This window comes from Lathamus discolor, chromosome 2 (assembly GCF_037157495.1).
Source record: "Lathamus discolor isolate bLatDis1 chromosome 2, bLatDis1.hap1, whole genome shotgun sequence".
In the NCBI taxonomy this organism is placed as follows: domain Eukaryota; kingdom Metazoa; phylum Chordata; class Aves; order Psittaciformes; family Psittacidae; genus Lathamus; species Lathamus discolor.
Window position 1 is genome coordinate 106,553,974 of NC_088885.1, and position 17,586 is coordinate 106,571,559.

The window sequence follows — 17,586 nt, forward strand, 5'->3', positions numbered from 1 at the left end:
GAAGAGGGTGAAAAACTTTTCTTTCTTCTGCCATTTGCTGTAATTATATTTCAGAACGTTTCTGGCTGAGTTATTATAGGCTTCAATAAGAGATACCTATTACAATTAAATTTGCCCTGTAGGTATGTTACTTAGTTTAGGTGAATAAATGATGCTGCACTAGTGGATCAAAGGCTATGAGCAGTTCACTGTACAGTGATTCTTGCCGGGATTAAAAAAAGCTGTTTCTTTCAGAGATCTGAATAGGTTTCCTGTTTTAACTTTGTCGTTAGAGAGCCTCCTTTGGAGCAAAGAGCACAATGCACAGACTGTTATCAAATGCAAAATATGACCATGTGTGAACGCGCAAATAAAGTGTGAAATGTTTGTGGAATGGTTGCAGTATTTACCATTCTTTTTTGTACTGCCAGAGATAACAAGTGGGAATAACTGATTTTTGTTTTAGCTGTTGCTGTGAGAAACTGAGGAGCAAATTGCTTGGGGTCAAATGAAGCAGTTTATTATTCTGCTTTGCAGAAGAATATACATTTCCTATTTTCAAGTGATCTTTTGTTTCCTTTTTAATTATCACACTGAGGTCGATTTGTTTTCCTTTTCATGGGGAGACAAGGACAGCATACATTTGTGTCTGGTTTTGGTGGATAAACTATTCGTGTGCAGAATTTTTCCCTGCTCTGTGGTTTCTATTGCTAGCCTGAACTGTACAGCACATCTTTCACAACAACATGCTAAATTATTTATTTTGAAAGATCAGAAGAATTTGGTTTGGAAAGAAATATGATCCTCTATAGAGGCAGTGCTCCCACAGGGGTCTCTCCTTGTTCTGAGGAGTGGGATATGTGAAGGAAGACCCAGCGTGGCTCCACAGGAGTACAGTGTGAGGAAGGAGAAGCTGGTGCAACTAAGAAGCACTGGTATTTGAAGGCTACCACCTCTGAAATTGTTTGTGTGTGAGTGGTTGGATCTGAAAGACTTGTGCTTTAAGTTCAGAAGTGATGCAAAATTAATTTTAGGTGGGACTCCGTAACTGTGTACAGAAAAAGCGCACTTACAGGGTATTGCATAGAAGTAATCTGATCCATTTTTCAATATGAGCCTAGTAAATATATACTGTTCTTACACTAACTAATACTGGATTCAGGGTTTTTTCACAACTCTTTCTAAAAAATACCTGAGTAATACTTTCGGAATCAAGAATTCAGGTTTTGTTGCCACTTATTTAGTAAAACTGCTTTAAAAGGCAGGTTTCAGCATAACAGTCAGGATGAATGAAACTAATTCGTTATTGTGAAACCTTGTTAGGCATTAGGTTCATTAAACGTGTACTTTTCACTGCTTTCTGCTAAAGGATTAAGGGCAGACTCAGTGCCTTGACTAGCTAATCTTCAGTGACAGTATGGGCTGCAGTACTGCAAACTGAACTGACACACGTCAAGCCTGTGTTTTCTATAAAGTTAAACAGATTGGCTTTGCTGTCATGGCAGTTGGCTCTACAGCATGCTTTGTTTGAAGCCCCAGCACAAGAAACATGCAAGAATTCCAGCAAGGACTTTGCTGTCTAACTCTTTTGCAAGCTTTTCAATGAGTTGTGTGGGTTTTTTTCTCTGCTTCAATATAACTTGAAGCCATTAACAAAACATTTTCAAGCTACTCAGCTGCTGTATAGTGCATGACCATTCAGGGTTAATCTGTAACAGCAAAGAGCATCAGAGGAGAAAGTTATCTGGTTGCATAATTGCAATGTCTTTCTTTTACAAGAAGCTGCAACATCAAAGCTTAAGTTGTTTTCCTTAGGCAGCACCTTGTTTTATTCTCTGTGTCTGAGCATGGGAACAAGAAGAACTAGAGGTTTAATTTTCCCTCTCATGTTTTGAACTAATTCAGCCGTACTTTGGGTTCATTTCATAGCCGTACTACCGGACAGTATTTCACACAGGTGCATATTGCTCACTGCTTCCTGCAATTGTACTGGAAGTTGTGATTGTTCCTGTTTGTACCTGTTGAAACAAACATTAAAACTAGGAAACAGAATCACAGAATTGTTTGGGAGAGGTGGAATGGAAGAGATCTTAAAGATCATCTACTTCTAAGCCTCTGCCATGGTCACTTACCTGGTTCGTACTTTGGGCATGCGCTACTTTGCAAGTTATACAGCGGTGGAAAAGCTGGCTCAGCAGCAGTGATGTAAATGTAGGATTTGATCTTGGACAAATGAGCAGGCCAGCAAGATTCCTGACAGTGGTTCTATGGTAACCACATAAGAGACTTTAAATACTCTCAATCTGCAGTTAATCACAGCAATTGCAGGTAAGTCCTTCATAAATAGATTTTTTTTAGGCTTCAAAACTGCTAGTGTTACCATAAAGAAAAGCCAGAGGTGATCTTTTCTTCTGCATCTATAAAACAACCTATCAAGGTTTTCTACCAGTTTATGCTATGAAGAGCTAGTCTAGCATACTCACCTGTGTGCAAGGGGCAATACAGATGCCTCACCTGTTCTGAGAACTGATTATGGACATAAAGCCCTATAAAAAATTTAAATAAAATTAAAGTAAAATTCAAATCTGAGCTGCATACTTAAAATGTGTTAATGTCAAGATTTGCAGGTATATAATGTGCTTTCAAATAATTAATGTTATATCTTCTCATTAATAGTTACAAGTTCAGCTTGTATGTAGCAGCTTAATAAATTGTTCATTGTGTCACTAGATCTGAATCTAGGCTCTGTATTTTAATGGTGAATCAAATTCAGACACCACATCCAAACCCATGAAGCCATATTTCCCAGCCTAAGCAATTGAATCTGCACAATAAAGCAGTGCAGGGGTTTTTCTACATCATCTACAAAATCATCCAGCCTTGCAAATCTTTCAGAGAAGGAGAAATGTTTTCTTGGCAGGGACCTAGCACTTTAATTACTATTTGTATATTTGTACTTAAAATATGAGTCTTAAATACCCAAAAAGGTATTTGAAAGGTCTGGTTGAATAAAACATTTTAACGGTTAACATAATAAACCATATTAAAATATTACAGTCTTTCTGGTTATTCCTCTGTGTGCCAGGAATGATTAGGGCACACTTAGGGGTGACATGAATGCTGTCTTCACTTTGCGTGGCCACCTTGGTGGAAATGTTGTCATTGCAAAGGATGCCTGTAAAGGGATTGTGATTTGTACACATGGATCTTCTAGGAACTCAGCTGAAATCTTTTTTGTTGAATTTGAAGACTGTTCCTGTGTTGCTGTCTACAAAATGGATTTAGAATTGGGTTATTCAAAATGCTAAGTATCACTAAAATATTTGTATGTTAGCCCCGAGTGAATAATGACTTATTCTGCACTTCTGGAGAGCAAAAATATCTGTCTGCTTAGAGTTCCTTGATTATCTTCGTATTTCTCATATTGTGACATTTTCTTATTACTGTGTTTTAGTTGTTTTTTCTTTGCCATAAGCTAACTTTCTGTTCCAGTTGAAAATGTCATTAGAAATAACAAACATTTCCTTTTTGTGTGTGTTTTTTTCATCCCATACAGTGTGAAAGGAGCAGATGCTGGCAACGTGATCAGAATATTTGTACCGGATATTGGGATGTCCATTGCTAGTCTGGCAATATGGCTCATCTGTCGCAACATGTTTCAGAAGCCAGTAACGGAGGATGCAGCACAGTGCAACATGCAATTTGAAAATGAGGAAATGGTATCAAATACACATTTCTATCTGCATGGCTTTTCGCTAAGAGTGAGCTTTGGCATTTCTGTCTGAGATGCGTTCAAAATGGTTTTACATGGACTGGGTGTGTTAAGTAGTGAACTTTCAGGAAGTACTTTCAGGAAACTTAAACAATTGTTTTTAAAGTGGAAAAGCCACAGTTGTTACTATTTTGAGAAAACAAAGCAGAATATGAAAAGTAGTAAATGTGCTACTGAATTTTTCAAATCGTTCTGACTTAAGAAATGATCATGACAGTCGATCACAAGTTGTTTCTTCACTACAGCTGTTGGTTGAATCTGAGGTTATTTTGCTACATACATTGCTCAGTTTCTTATATAGCATCCATATTTCCAAAGTTGCTATCCAAGAATAACAGCAGCATCTGAGTGGTTGTCAGAAAGACTCTTAGGAGAAGGGAAGAGAAATTGTATATTACATTCATGGAAGGAGTTATACCAAACTGTGGTCATCCTGCATAATCTTGAGGATCATTTTTGGGAATGTATTAGCTTGAAGTGTTGATGTGTTTGTTGTGTATTTTAGTAGTGGGAAGAAGAAGAGAAGAGATACTGAATGCAGAAAAATCCACAGAAAGAGAGGAACAATTTTATAATATAAAAAGCTGCAGTGGGAATTAAGCCCCCAGGGTGCAGAGAAATTCCTACTACTAATCTTAACGTCTTTTTGATCAGGATGTCTAGTGGACCTTGGGTCTCATTTTCTGTCTTCTTTTATATGGGTAGAATGTTTCTTCCTTTACTCTCAAAACTCCATTTTTAGGGGACACAGTTGCAACTTATTTCAAATAGAAACTGCACTTTGAAGTGGATAAAGTATTTGGGGGGACAAGCTGCCCATTTTGGTGTCATTGGGTGGGGAGGGAAGCCTCTCTGCATGTTGCCATGTTGTGTGGATTGTGGTATTGCCAGAAGCTCTTTGAGTTTTTAGCAGGTAAGAGATTGGTATCAGGACTGTACTTCATGCTCAGTTGCAGTTGTAATTCTTAAAGGCTCTCCTGGCAGCTGAGATTTGCCTGAAGACAACAGATTTAACTACACATTGGAGGATATGTAGGCCTAAGTCTGATGAGCGTGCACAAGGTTTTGCTGTGTCTCCCGGAAGCTGGTTTTGTCAGCTTCAGATATGTTTATTGTTGGAGCTGTGCAAAATGGATTTAGCAGCAGGCTGCAGTCTGGGTCTGTACACATAAGGGGAGGCATCTGAAGGATTAAGAAGTGTGGCCAGTTAGCATGCTTTGTGTTCAGCAGGTCTCTCTTAAAAGAGTTGCATTTTGCCAAAGTGGGCTCTAACAGATTTTTTGAAGCCCTTGATCTCCTGGAAAGAAAGCATGCACATGCATAAAACAGGAGTAATCTGATGGCAGAAGCTCCAAAGGAAAACCAAAGTGCATTCTTAAGTTCCCCTGAATTTAGATGATGATGTTCAGATACTCACCTTTTGTATGGTTCAAAGGTGAGCCTGAACCTGGAGCCTGGGTCTGAGGGGAGCTCAGTCTCATGGAGAGGATGGGTGCTGGCTTCCAGGCAGGGTGAAATAGTCATTTGCCTGGAATGCAAAGGAAAATAAGCTAACAGTGATTACATAGCACAGAGCTTTATATTGGGTTGGTTTTAGACTAGCTACCTCAAGGCAATCCACCAGTGCAACTACATGGGCCAGAATATTCCACAGAGGGAGAGTGTGGGGGAGAAGGAGAAAACTTTGACTGCAAGGAAATATTGAACTGGGCAAATAGAAATCTGCGTAAATACATTTCATTTCTTCACATCAAAACCCAGCAAACATTATTTATGTTCTGTTAACTGTACATGTTAGTGAATACAGCAGCTGTGTTTAGATTTAGTGACACCCGAAACTCTGTCACAGGCTTTTATTTTATTTTTTTATTAAAAAAAAAAAAAATTAAAAAAAAAAATTAGTTTCTGTCATGTGAGGTGATCCCCAGTGCTGTAAGGAATTCTGATCTTCACAGCTGAAATGGTGAATCTTCATCAGAATAACCTGCTTGATTTTTAAAGATGGAGTGAAATGGAGAGTGGAAAATTAAATACCTATTAAACAACATTTTCCCAGATGTCAGCTTTCTCTTTCTAGGTGTCTGCACATAACATCCTGGAATCATTTCTGCTAGTTAGGAAGAGGCTGCAGAAGCAGCCGAATCTGCTAGGAATATGTATTTGGCAGGACTGCCTCTAAGGAACCTAATGCATATGCAGAGCATGTAGCTGAGTGTCTGAATTTGAGAGAATATTGGCATGATCTAAAATGAGTCCAAACTGTGTGAGTTTCCCATGATAACTCTCAATTCTTCCTTGGTAAAGCACACTGGAAAAGGGAAAACTAAGTAAGTGATCAGTTCTTTGAATTCTGCATTAGCTGGCTGATGCCTGTGTCTGCATGTTGGTGCAGCTCTCTACTAATGCTGTTAACTCCATTGAATTAAAAAACACATAATGAGCTGCAGCAGTAACTCCCCTACAAACAAACGCTTCAGGAGAAGTGTTGAGCTTGGTACTGTGCCTCCAAGGGAAATAGTCCTGCATTTGTTAGACCAGCCCTGAAGCCAGTTCCAGAGCTGAAGGGCTTTTTCTGAGACTTCCTGCTACCAGGCATCACAGATTCATGGTATGAGATTTTGTTAAGAATGCATCAACTGATTCAAGCTGGCTCAACAGAGCCATAAGAGAGGTGACTTCAGATTGCCAGATGTCTAGCCACAGATAGCTCTATAAATCAAGAAATCAGCATTGTGACTTCCAGGCAAAAGCAGAGAGTTTGCCTTGGAGTTTGTCTTGCAGCTTTACCTTTTTGCATGAAATTATTTACATTTAGCGATTCTCAGACCTCTTTGCTTCAGGTGAGAGTGAAATAGTTTGGGAACTTAATTATAAGGCTTAATTATAAAAGAAAGGTCAATCTATCTACTCCTTCCAAAATTTATGAAGAAAACCTGTTAAATAATTAATACTTCTAAAAGTGACCTTTTCATTGTTCTGTGTGAATCCATCACATTTCAGTTTTTATATGGGCACTGCTGCATGAGTGGCAGTTTGTGGTGCTCAGTTATGTGCTGTATTTTGTCATGGCAGTCGCCTCCAGAAACCAGCTGTAGAGTACAATGGATCATATTGCTCATGGAATGAGATGTAATTCAAAATAAGAAAAAATATCAGAATACAAATTAAGGACAACAAGAATTCATCCAAAAATTGATGTCCTTCATCATTACACTACATCCAACTTTAAGGGAAACAGATCTCCATCAGAAAAGTATATTCTACAGAGCAAAACTGGGGGGGAGGAAGCTATAAGGCAGTGAGAGACTCTCAATTATTTGTAAGTAATGCTATCCCAGGAATAAGCAAAGAGTGTGGTTTTAATTAACAGTGAGTCATGAAGTAGGAAGGTCTGCCAGATACCAGGCTGCAGTCCAACTCATTACCACCCCTAAATGGTTGCACACTTGGAGCAAATGTGTCTGCAGGCCTTTTTTATTAGGGCTCAGAAAATTTAAAGCAGGTGAATTCAGCTGGAGACAGGCCCGGACTGCAAATACTGAAAAGCACAATGCCAGTCACAAGGTGTAAAAGGTGGAAGAAAATAAGAAAGAACAGTTAACTCCCAGCTGCAGCTGAAAGCATGACATTTTTGATTTGGTGCAGATGGTGGTTTATATGCCAAAATGCAGATGCAGTGTATATACAGTCTGATAGGTATCAGAAAGGAGGTAGCTTTTTCTTTGACTATAGATGAATTGCCTAATATTGTAAGTGACACTGGTGGGGAGGGAAATCCTTCTGAGATTGCACTACTTAAACTTTAGAAGAGGTATTGATCTTTATCAGAATATACAGTTGTAGTCTTCAATACAGCTGCCTTCCACGGCACTTACTGCATTGTCCATCCAAGCTTGTTTCTTATCCATGCTCTTTTAGAAAGGAAACGGGACCACCGTTTCTGTGTTGTCCCATAATCTGAGGCAAGCTTGATCCCAGATCCTCCACCTTTCTTTTTTTCTGCAGAAGGCAGGGATTTTTTGGGGATCAAAAAAAGAAAAAGAAAAAACGATCAAACAAACAAACAACAGTGTGGCTCTCTCTTTGGCCACAAACTTGGTTTGTGTCCTCTAGTCCATTACTTCATCTGTCCCTGGGCTTCTGTGTCCCTTGGCAAATAGGAGCAGTTAAAAATGCTCAGTTGCCTTTGTCTTGCTAAACAGTCACTAAGCTGTGTCTTTCTAAACGGTAACCTGGCTATTTGTCCTACACCTATAATGGGCACATAGTACATCAAAAGCTCTGTCATGGCCCAGGTCTCCAAGTGTGACTGCAATACATACAGGACAGAATGGATAGGCTCTGAAAGCTACAAATATGCCACACCTTGTCCAAGGACTTCCTAGTCTAGAATTTGCCCACTGAGACCAGTATCCTCATCCTGACAGTATTTGCTACCTGCTGGATAAGGGCAGTAAGCAAGTAAGGGAATACCTTTTTCTCCATATCTAACATTACAGTTTATGGTGATCTCTCCTAGTGAGAGAATGGCTTTAATTCTAAAACATATGGTTTCAAATCCCTTCCAAAAAATGTTGTTTTTAGTTGCAGCTACTCTGGATAATCTTGTTAAACATATAATTATCCAGACTCTTTTAAAATCTCATTAATTTCTTGGCTTTGGTGGCATTATGAAGCAAGGACTTCCACAATTTAATAAGTGCTCTCTGATTTTACGTTAAATTTAACACTTTTTAATTTTATGAAAGGTCCCTTGTACTACATGTTATAAAACACAGTGAGATGGTATAAAGGAACTCAATTATATTATCTTGCATATATGTCCTTTTAAAGATAAGCAATCCCTGTTCTTTTTTTCCATTTCTTTTGTCATTTTCATTACTTTTTTCTGAGCTAGCTATACTTCTGCAATAGTCACCTGAGCTACAGGGAATGTCAACACCTCAGCATGTCAGGCAAAGTCTTGTTGTTGATTTAAATGATGGTTTTATGACAATCACTATTAGATTCAGAGATTGTTGGGTTGGAAAATTCTACTATTGTATCAATTATCTGGATGTCCTGTATAATATGGATAATTAGTTCAGTTTAGAGCACAGCTCCAAGAAAGGTCTGATGTCCCAGTCCTTGGACTTGCCTGCAACTTGCCATTTTTCTTGCCTTCAGGTTCAGAGATATCCTTTGAGCTTCTTACAATGGTGCCCTTTTTTCATAAAGCCTGTGATGTGTATATATTTCCTAAGATGATTTATTGTTTTGTTTTACCAGCATCAAACATTCACCTGACTTGATTAGCTCACACTGATGTGGGGCCATTTGGTCCTAATTTCTCCAAACATCTTCTTCCCATATGGAACTTCTTCAGTGTTTGCTTCTCTTTAGAGACAGCAAATGATGGCTGCTGTGGAAAATACTCTATGTAATAAAGAGGGGAAAAGAACTTCTTAGAGGGGGTTACAGCTTCCTGGCTTCTTTTAGCTTCCTGATGACACCTATTTTATTCTTTTTCTTTTTTCTTCTCATTGTCACCTCTATTTAAATTGGCTTACCTTTTCAGGTTGGTTATAAATATATCTTCGGTTTTGACCTCTGGAGTATGTGCAAACCCAGTTGATTTTAGTGTGCTTTGGACATGGTGTAAGTAGGATTTAATAACCTTACTTTTGTGGCTTAAAAACAGTAGATGAGGCTCTCTTATCGCTTCCCTTGTGATGTTTGTAATGGTGAAGTTTGCCAGACCTTACCCAGCTGCCTCCCACAGTAACAATTCTAATGCATCTCATCTTAACAAGGGTCAAAAGTTTACAAGTTACGTTAGCTTCTTGGTTTGATGCACATGTCTTTGGATAAGTCTTAACACAAATATATAATTATACTACAGCAGTGCCTCAGCTACATAAAAAGACATAGTGCAATACCTTCTGTATTACCAAATGCTGTTAGCCTGTTCAGTATGGAACTTTGGTGTGCACCTGTCCCGTTTTGGTTAGATACACGACATGACGAAATTCTTCTTGTGGCAGCTTTGCAGTGGTGTTACTGTTTTGCTCTTCGAACAGTCCTCAATTCCAGATTATGAGATATAGAGGTGTTAACCAGGTGGTGAAAATCCTGGAATATTATTTTGCCTTTGTAGATCTGAACACAGTATGAGAAAGAATCTCTTGGGTCACAGAATTCAGTCTGCTGCTAGTGAAGACAGCAGTATCACACAATTCCCTCTTGAAAACAGGGCAATTTTTCTTCATGCATTGCTCCTGATAGGACCCTGTTCTGTAATTTTGCTTTTCTGGTGGTTAGAAAATGTCTAATTTAGGTTGTACGTGTATTCATAACTGCATTATAAGCCTTATAGTTCTGCTCTTTGCTTCAATATACTGTTTCCCTCTCTAGCATTTATTTCTCTGATATTTTGTGAGAAAGAAAACATTTATTTAAACATTTTTCTGCAAGATGAAAGATGACAAGTATTTTTGGATCCTCTTTTAGACTGGATGTCCCATTCTCCTGTTCATCCCAGTAATCTGTGGCTCTTCGGGGTGGTACTGGAGAAGTACCAAGCCACTTCAGTATGAGCTGAGGCAATACTGCAGATAACCACAGAACCATGGTTGGGCTATTTATTGTCCTTAACAAGACAGATAATTGTGCAGTATGTATAATTCTTGGTCCAAGAATTACTCCACATGGGTGCTGTGCTGTTTCACATACCCGCACTAGCTCATTCAGTTTGTACTGAATTGTGCCTTGTAGTCGTAACCCAGCTCTTCCTATTTCTTTTCCACTAAAAAAAGTGTTTAATCATCCCAGGCCAAACCACTGAACTCTGCCTGTGAGTTCCCCGCTCTTTTGCATTTGGCTTACATGCCTGACAGCTTTCTGAAGTGAAGATATGACACTCTATTTCCATATTGGCCAAGTGAGTCTTGTGCTGAAATCACTTGGTGTTTGCTCAGGTGTGATAGGTACATTGGGAAGTGAAATAATCTTTGGTCCTCTCAGTACAATATCTATTGTATACAGGATTTCATGAGTTGCCTTCCTGTTATCCTGCTTCAGAACTATGCTTGTCTTTATTAATTTATTTTTCATTTCCTCTGCATCGCTAAATGCCTCTGTCCCTGTGTGCTTCCAGTAAATAGCTGATCCTTTTTTTCTGTAACAAATAACTCTTTCCCACATGAGATTTTACCGTGGAAGTGTATGTCATTCATTCCTATCAAACACTGCAAGCACACTGAAAGTTATTTCCGATGATACATCCCTGACGAATTCATCTAATACTCTGTGGGCCTTCAACCTAAGCTTCACCCCACTTGAGATCTACCAGTGATAAAATTTTTCATTAAGATCTCCAAGACTTAGGGTTAATATAGCATTTTTCTTTTCAGCGATTCAGTTGTTATATACAGTTTAGATTATTGCTTAAATTCCAAAAGGCTTCTATCTCATTGATGTCACAACTACCAAAATGTTCACTGTAATTTTCTCACACTCAGTCAGTTCACGGAGCATGGTCTTCCCCTGAAATCACCAACTTTTCTTTTTCTATCCTGGCTTGCAGTCTGCAGCCCTCCCTCTATGTGCACCTCCTATCCACATATAGAGTGGTGTTCCCCTTTGGTTTTCTGTAGACCTGCCTGAGCTCCCTGTCAGCACCACGTGTATCTCACACAAGATGACCTTACAGAACATACTCTTGCCAGGCAGTCCCATTTCTGTACAGCTTAAGTTGAATGACATGGGAATTGTTTATGTGGAAACTTTTTGTATCTATTCTGTGGCAGAAAAAGCAGGGAAATCCACTTCTCACATGCCGACACTTTCAGAACAACTGTGGAGTTTATCCCTTTCTTGCAAAATTGGAAATTCATTAAATGATTATCTTAACATGGTTTAGCATTGACTGCAGGTTAGAAATAGTCATTTATATTGCATTAAGGGCTTGCAGTTCCTTTGGTGATAAACCAAGTAGCAGTTAAATTTCTTTTCCAGCTTTTGCACTTGCAGCTAGGTCTGTCTGAAGAATATTTTGTTATTTTGATTATTTTATCAAAATAATTATTAATAAAAATAAAGAAAATATAGACATATATAAATATATATTTATATATTTGTACATTTCTACAGACACATATGTATATTCTGCTCCTAGAAGCAGGTAGGTAATCATCTCATTTATGAAGATAAAAGCTAAAGACCTTTTTTTGGGGGAAGGGGAGGATGTGAGGATGGGGAAGTCTTTTAGGGCAAGCTTAAAAACAGGAACTCAGTCATGTTGTGATATGTTCCATCTAGACTGAATACACGGGCTTACGCAGTATGGAGGCAATTGTACTAAACCAGTGTGATGTTAGAGGGAGAATGAGAGAGTCTATTTCTATAGTTCTGCTGGTGTAGTTGAATCAAATAGTTTATCTCATGATTCCTAAGCCAGACTGTTTATTAACTTGGTTTTGTTTTAATTTTGGTGGTTTTTTTTTTTTTTTTGGTTGGTTGGTTTTGGTTTTGTTTTGTTTTTTAATAAAAAGGAAGTCCAAAAACTTGGGCATAGTAACGGCTTGAACAGACTTAGAAAAGACACTTAGTAAATTGTCTCTGTGCTACTGTATCACAGGTATAGAACAAAAAAATGATTTATGATTAGAGGTGAAGAAATAATTATAGTAAGTGGCATCTTAATCCTCTGCCAAAGACAGAATCATGCTTTTACAATAACAGTGTCAACTGCAGGCCATGAGTGTGTGCTCCAGGGCATGCAAACTGCATGGCAGCCTGAAGACAATGCAGGTGACTTTAAAGAAATGGGATGTAACAGCTAGAGTAGTTCTTGTGAAGATTGACTAAAATTGACAGAAGGAGGTCAGACCATGCAGTCTGCGTTGTGGCTTGCTCCTTCTTGTCTCCTTTCTTCAAGCCAAACCATGTACCTTTAAGCTAATCCAGATCATGAAAGCACTTCTCTGGTATCGCCAGCAATAAGTAATATGATCTACTCTGATGTACCACTCTGCCCTTGTGCCAAACCTGCATACCTGTAGCTGTTTAGATAAGGCTGCTGTGGGGGTCCCAGGAAGGAGCAGGCTATAGGATGTGGTTGTGTGTTGGGGTGAGCCCTGCAGTCTCCATTGCAATTTAGAGGCAACAAGAGTGTATTTAAGTCAGTGAACTCACGCACTAGTCCTGAGGAGGTTGCTTCAGGCTTTCCTTCACAGAGGTTCGTTGCAGAGCGTAACCACACGACAAGCAGGTTGCCTTGGGAGCATCACAGTGCTGCTGTGCAATATAATTGCCATTTGCATTTCTGCCATCTGCAATTCAGACCCTTGGAAAACACAGTGTCATCTCGACATTAAGTTTGATAATGAGGCTTATCACTGCATCTCTGTAACATTTTTAATGTCCACGTAATACATGGATAATTGATAAAATGACACACAAGGATCCATTGAACCTTAGTTAAAATTTCTAGAAGCAGCATGTTAATAGCATTTGGTGAACTTCACATAAATGCATGTTTTTCTCAGGCTTATTTCTCATTTTCTCACTCCTCTCTGTTTGTTTCCTAGTTCTGGCTGGGAGGAGGTGTCAAAATGCTGCAGAAGAGGCTATTTGTACAGTATTTATGAGCCAATGAAAGGAGGAAGCACCTGAAGTCTCATGAGAACTTACTTTTGTGAGCTTAGCAGTGCACAGTGGAGAGGTCCTGATAATTAATGCAGTACATTTGCAGAGATGGGAGTTGTGTCCATTCTGAGACTTGTATATCCTTAGTTGTAACAGTTTTGATTGGTTACATTTTGGGGCTCTCGCAAATTTGTTAAGAGTTTAGTTCATGTCCTCTCTAGAATAAAAAACCAATAAATGAGCAAATTTGTGTTTACAGGCATGATACCATTAAATGTAGGTACTAAGCAAGGAGTGCAGGAATGGGGTTTAGGTGGTTGGATTTGAGGCTTCCTGTTAGTAAATACATCTCTGGGACGAGAGGATATATTTGTGCAGTAGTGTTTATACTGTACCAGATGAAACATTTAAAAGTTGGATGTTAATAAAGCAGCCCCCAAAGTAGCTAATGGACATTCTGGCCCTGGCCGCAATAGTAGCTGCCATAGCTGCCACAGAGGTTGTACTGTTTCCTTGCCTGTTTTCTATCTCAGTTTGGCAGTTTAAAAAAGTATTGTACAATAAATACTCCCGGGACTTCCACACTATTGCTGAAAAACCTAAACTGCATTTAGTTTGTTTATAAAAAAGTCCGGGGGCCCTGCTCTGCAGAGCAAAGGTCATGGAAACACATGTTTATGGCTTCACAAATGCGCTATACTCCTTGAATGGAGAAGTTTATTTGATTTAATCAGCATCCACAGGGATCCTGTAATTGCATAATAAGTAATTTATTATGGAAGTAAAAGTATTTTTCTAACTGTAGCCTATGTAGCATGGGTTTGTAGCTTTAGACTAATCCACACAGTAAAAGGAGCTTTGCAAAACAGTCTGACTGGAGTAATGGTGTTCTGGGATGAGCGCATAGGTAGGTGGCTATTTAATCATCAGAAAGTGTTAAAACAACAGGCAAATTATCACCATGTTGGATGTAAAAGCTGTACACTCTTTGCCTTTCTTCAGCAATTTCTAGTGCTCGATATGGGAAACTGGAAAGCCATCCCAGATAATCCAGTTGGCAGGCAGTGAATAAGAGAGTGGGGGAATCCAAAGTTTGTCATCTTTCTGACATACACTGGAACATGGCATTTCAGCTACTTCAGGAAAAGAACATGGCCTTTCAGCTACTTGACTTCGCCTTGGATACTCAATTACAAACAGATACATTTGTATAAAAAAAAAAAAACATCAAACCTATAGTTGTTTAGTTGTTGTAGTCTTTTCACTGAAATAATCATTGACTGGGTCATGAATGACACCACTGGGAGGTAAACAGAATAAGGTTAAGGACTGAGGTATTATCCTTAAAAGCACTTGCAGATAGGGAAGACAGTGATGCCAAAGCTAACCCACCCATTCCAGGCTGGTGCAAAGCCCTGGTCTCTGAAAACAGGCAGTCCTTGCACAGCCATATCACTGGTAATTCAGGCTGTGCTGAAAAGTTGCAAAATGGTATGTGTCTGATAAAGCTTCTAGGACTTCAGATTATGGTTGTTGTTGATGATCAGCTTCTCCCATTTGCTAGCTTGTCTTAAACTGAGGAAAGTGGCTGAAGAACCCTGACTCCAAACAGACGTGTAGTTTTGGAAGGAAAACTTGGGAAATCAGTTTATCTGCTGAGGTTCAGAATGCTTAAGTTTTCTTTTCAACAGCAAATGACCTCAGTAACACCAGAAGTAGGTTTTTCTGCATTTCCTGTGAGTGTTTGCACTAAACTTCTTTGCAGAACTTGGAATCCATATTTTCATCTCTAAATAAAAATGGAAATAAAAGGAGAGTTAGCTTCTTTGGTAACTCATCACCTTGCAAGTTTTTAGCTATGCTTCAGGTGTGGGAGCTTCAGTCCATGGAAATTTTTGACAATTATCTCCTTCTCAGCTGTATCCTGGTACGAAATACCCTCTTTCCTAGTGCTTCTACTTGGGGATGCTTTGCCATATGTGTCAGTACTGAACTCTTAAGACAAAATGTAGCTTAAGAGTCCTTCAGATCAGTGAAACTTCAGTGATTAGACTGGCCAAGTTAAAAAATTATAGCCCTGGTTATTGTGATAGGAAAATCCAAAGGCCATTTTGAGGAGATCAAGGTGAGTGAAATTGGATGTTTGGCACCTAACGTGAGGGAGGCAGGTAGAGAGAAGAGACAGTAAAGGATATCAAGTTCCATCTTTCACTGGGCTAGTTTTATGTGCTTTTTTGACTTCTGTGTCCTCCTTTTTATTTTGTTGTTCAAAGGTATTGTGTATTTTCCTCCAATTCATACTTTAAAATATTTTAGTTTCTGTTAATTTTCTCCCTCAAGAACATTTTCTACTGCATGGATAACATTTCATTATTTTATTTTGTGACTTTTCAGACTTTTATTTTCTGTTACTGCATATGTCTAATTCAGTGCTATCTCAGCAATTTAGACAGAGCTCCAATTCAGCTTAAGCTGTAGCAAGTGTATGAGTCCTGTCTTCATGATCAGTGTAGATTCGTATTATTCATGGAGATATGAGTCCTGACAGTCTCCTGTGGAATAATTTATTTATTTTGAAAATTCCTATACATTTTTGTCAGTAATTCCACATTTTTATGCATATTGTCTTCAGCAAATTGAAAGCACTAGCTGAAGAAATAAGGATCTCCTTCACACAGACCCATGTATAGTAGGCATGCCGTTTCATGACCTGTAAATGTCCAGCAGTCTCACTTATTCTCTGTTGTTTGGGGTACGAACACTATGGAAGGTTTCACTGTTTACTGATCATACTAAGCTCAAGGCACAGAGCACTAAAGCCAGTCTAGGAAGAGCAGGGTTGGACCCAAAAGGACTAGTTAAGGAGCTGGTTCATCTAGTAATTACAGCACAAACAGAAATTATCATAACTTTTGCCGTTTATATAGCTTTCTCACTGAAACAGCTGTGACAGAAGAGCGAGCATAATGTATTGCTCAGCCTACTGTCAGCATTGTTTCTGAATATTTAAGTAGCTCCTGTTTAGATAGGAGCTCAGATATGAGCAGCAGTGATGAACAGAATGCCTCTTTGTGCTGCATGGCTTGAACTGTGATGACTGCATGTTTGGGCTGCCATCTACTCTCCATTATTTTGCACAATGATTCATGTGCTGAGAGCTGTATAAATGCATGGTGACAATAACAAAGCAATTGAAATGGAATTTATAATGAGTATAGCTAGTGAAATAGCTGGATATGTCTAAGAGAAAGGTAGATTTCCCAGATCAGCCCTACTGTATTTAATCTGTATTTCATTGTCTGTAAAATAGATACACTGGAGAATAGACAGGCTTGTTCTAGGCATTCACAACATTGTTAATGCTTCAAAATAAGAGGAGAAAGTTGGCAGCAAGCTTAGAGGTGAAATGAAGGAGTCCACGGGGGATTTTGTTCCTTTGGGAATCCACAGAACAAAGTGGTACTGAAGAATTTGGTTAAGTAGCCTGAGAGTTCAGCTGTTCCTACTGCAGTCTTACCTGTTGGTGAGGAAATTTTTTGCTCCCAAATTTCACCAATAAATATAAACCTGCTATTCTGGTAAAAAATACCAATAGTCTCTCTTTCTTACTTTTGCATGCAGGGATATTGCTTGGCCAGAACTAACGTTAGCTAATACAAGTTTAGATTAGTGCCAAAGAAGCTATTCTGTATTACACCAAGTGAGAACCTGGCTCAAAACTATTATTTTGGGTTTTTTTAAATATGCCCCTACATGTCTGTGAATGACTAATTTTTCCATAAATTGTATCTTTGGGTGGGCCTCTTGCTAATCCTGCAGATTCTCACCATGGGGTGATGATTTAGTCTGCATCACTCAATAGCTGTGTATGTCTTCTGGTCTCCAAGATACGATGGAGCCTTGATGGTGAAGACCACTGCCAAATCCTAACAAACCACTCAAGTATGAGGGGCCTTTACATGTTTCCTTCTTTTCCTGTTTCCATTGTGTAGTTCTAAGCCACTGGTCTCATTTCTCTTGCTAAATTGTTGCAGATCACTCAAGTTTTCACTCCTCTCTTGCTCACTTTTTCTCCTTTTCTTTCACCATCAGCTAATCTCACCGTTTCTCATTCTTTACCTGAGACTCTGCTTAGTGTATTTTTTTCTCTCCCAAATTGCCCTTCAGTCACCAATGAACTATCTATCCATTTATTTCAGTCCTCGCTG

The 17,586-nt window shown here is 38.9% G+C and overlaps 1 protein-coding gene across 1 annotated transcript in view; it reads left to right on the forward strand.

Moving 5' to 3' along the window:
- Positions 1–17,586, forward strand: part of PIEZO2 (piezo type mechanosensitive ion channel component 2) — a 297,942-nt gene that overhangs the window by 160,167 nt on the left and 120,189 nt on the right. Inside the window, exon 5 of the mRNA XM_065667981.1 lies at positions 3,536–3,698. Coding sequence (XP_065524053.1) covers positions 3,536–3,698 — 163 coding nt within the window. The remainder of the gene's footprint in view (positions 1–3,535; positions 3,699–17,586) is intronic.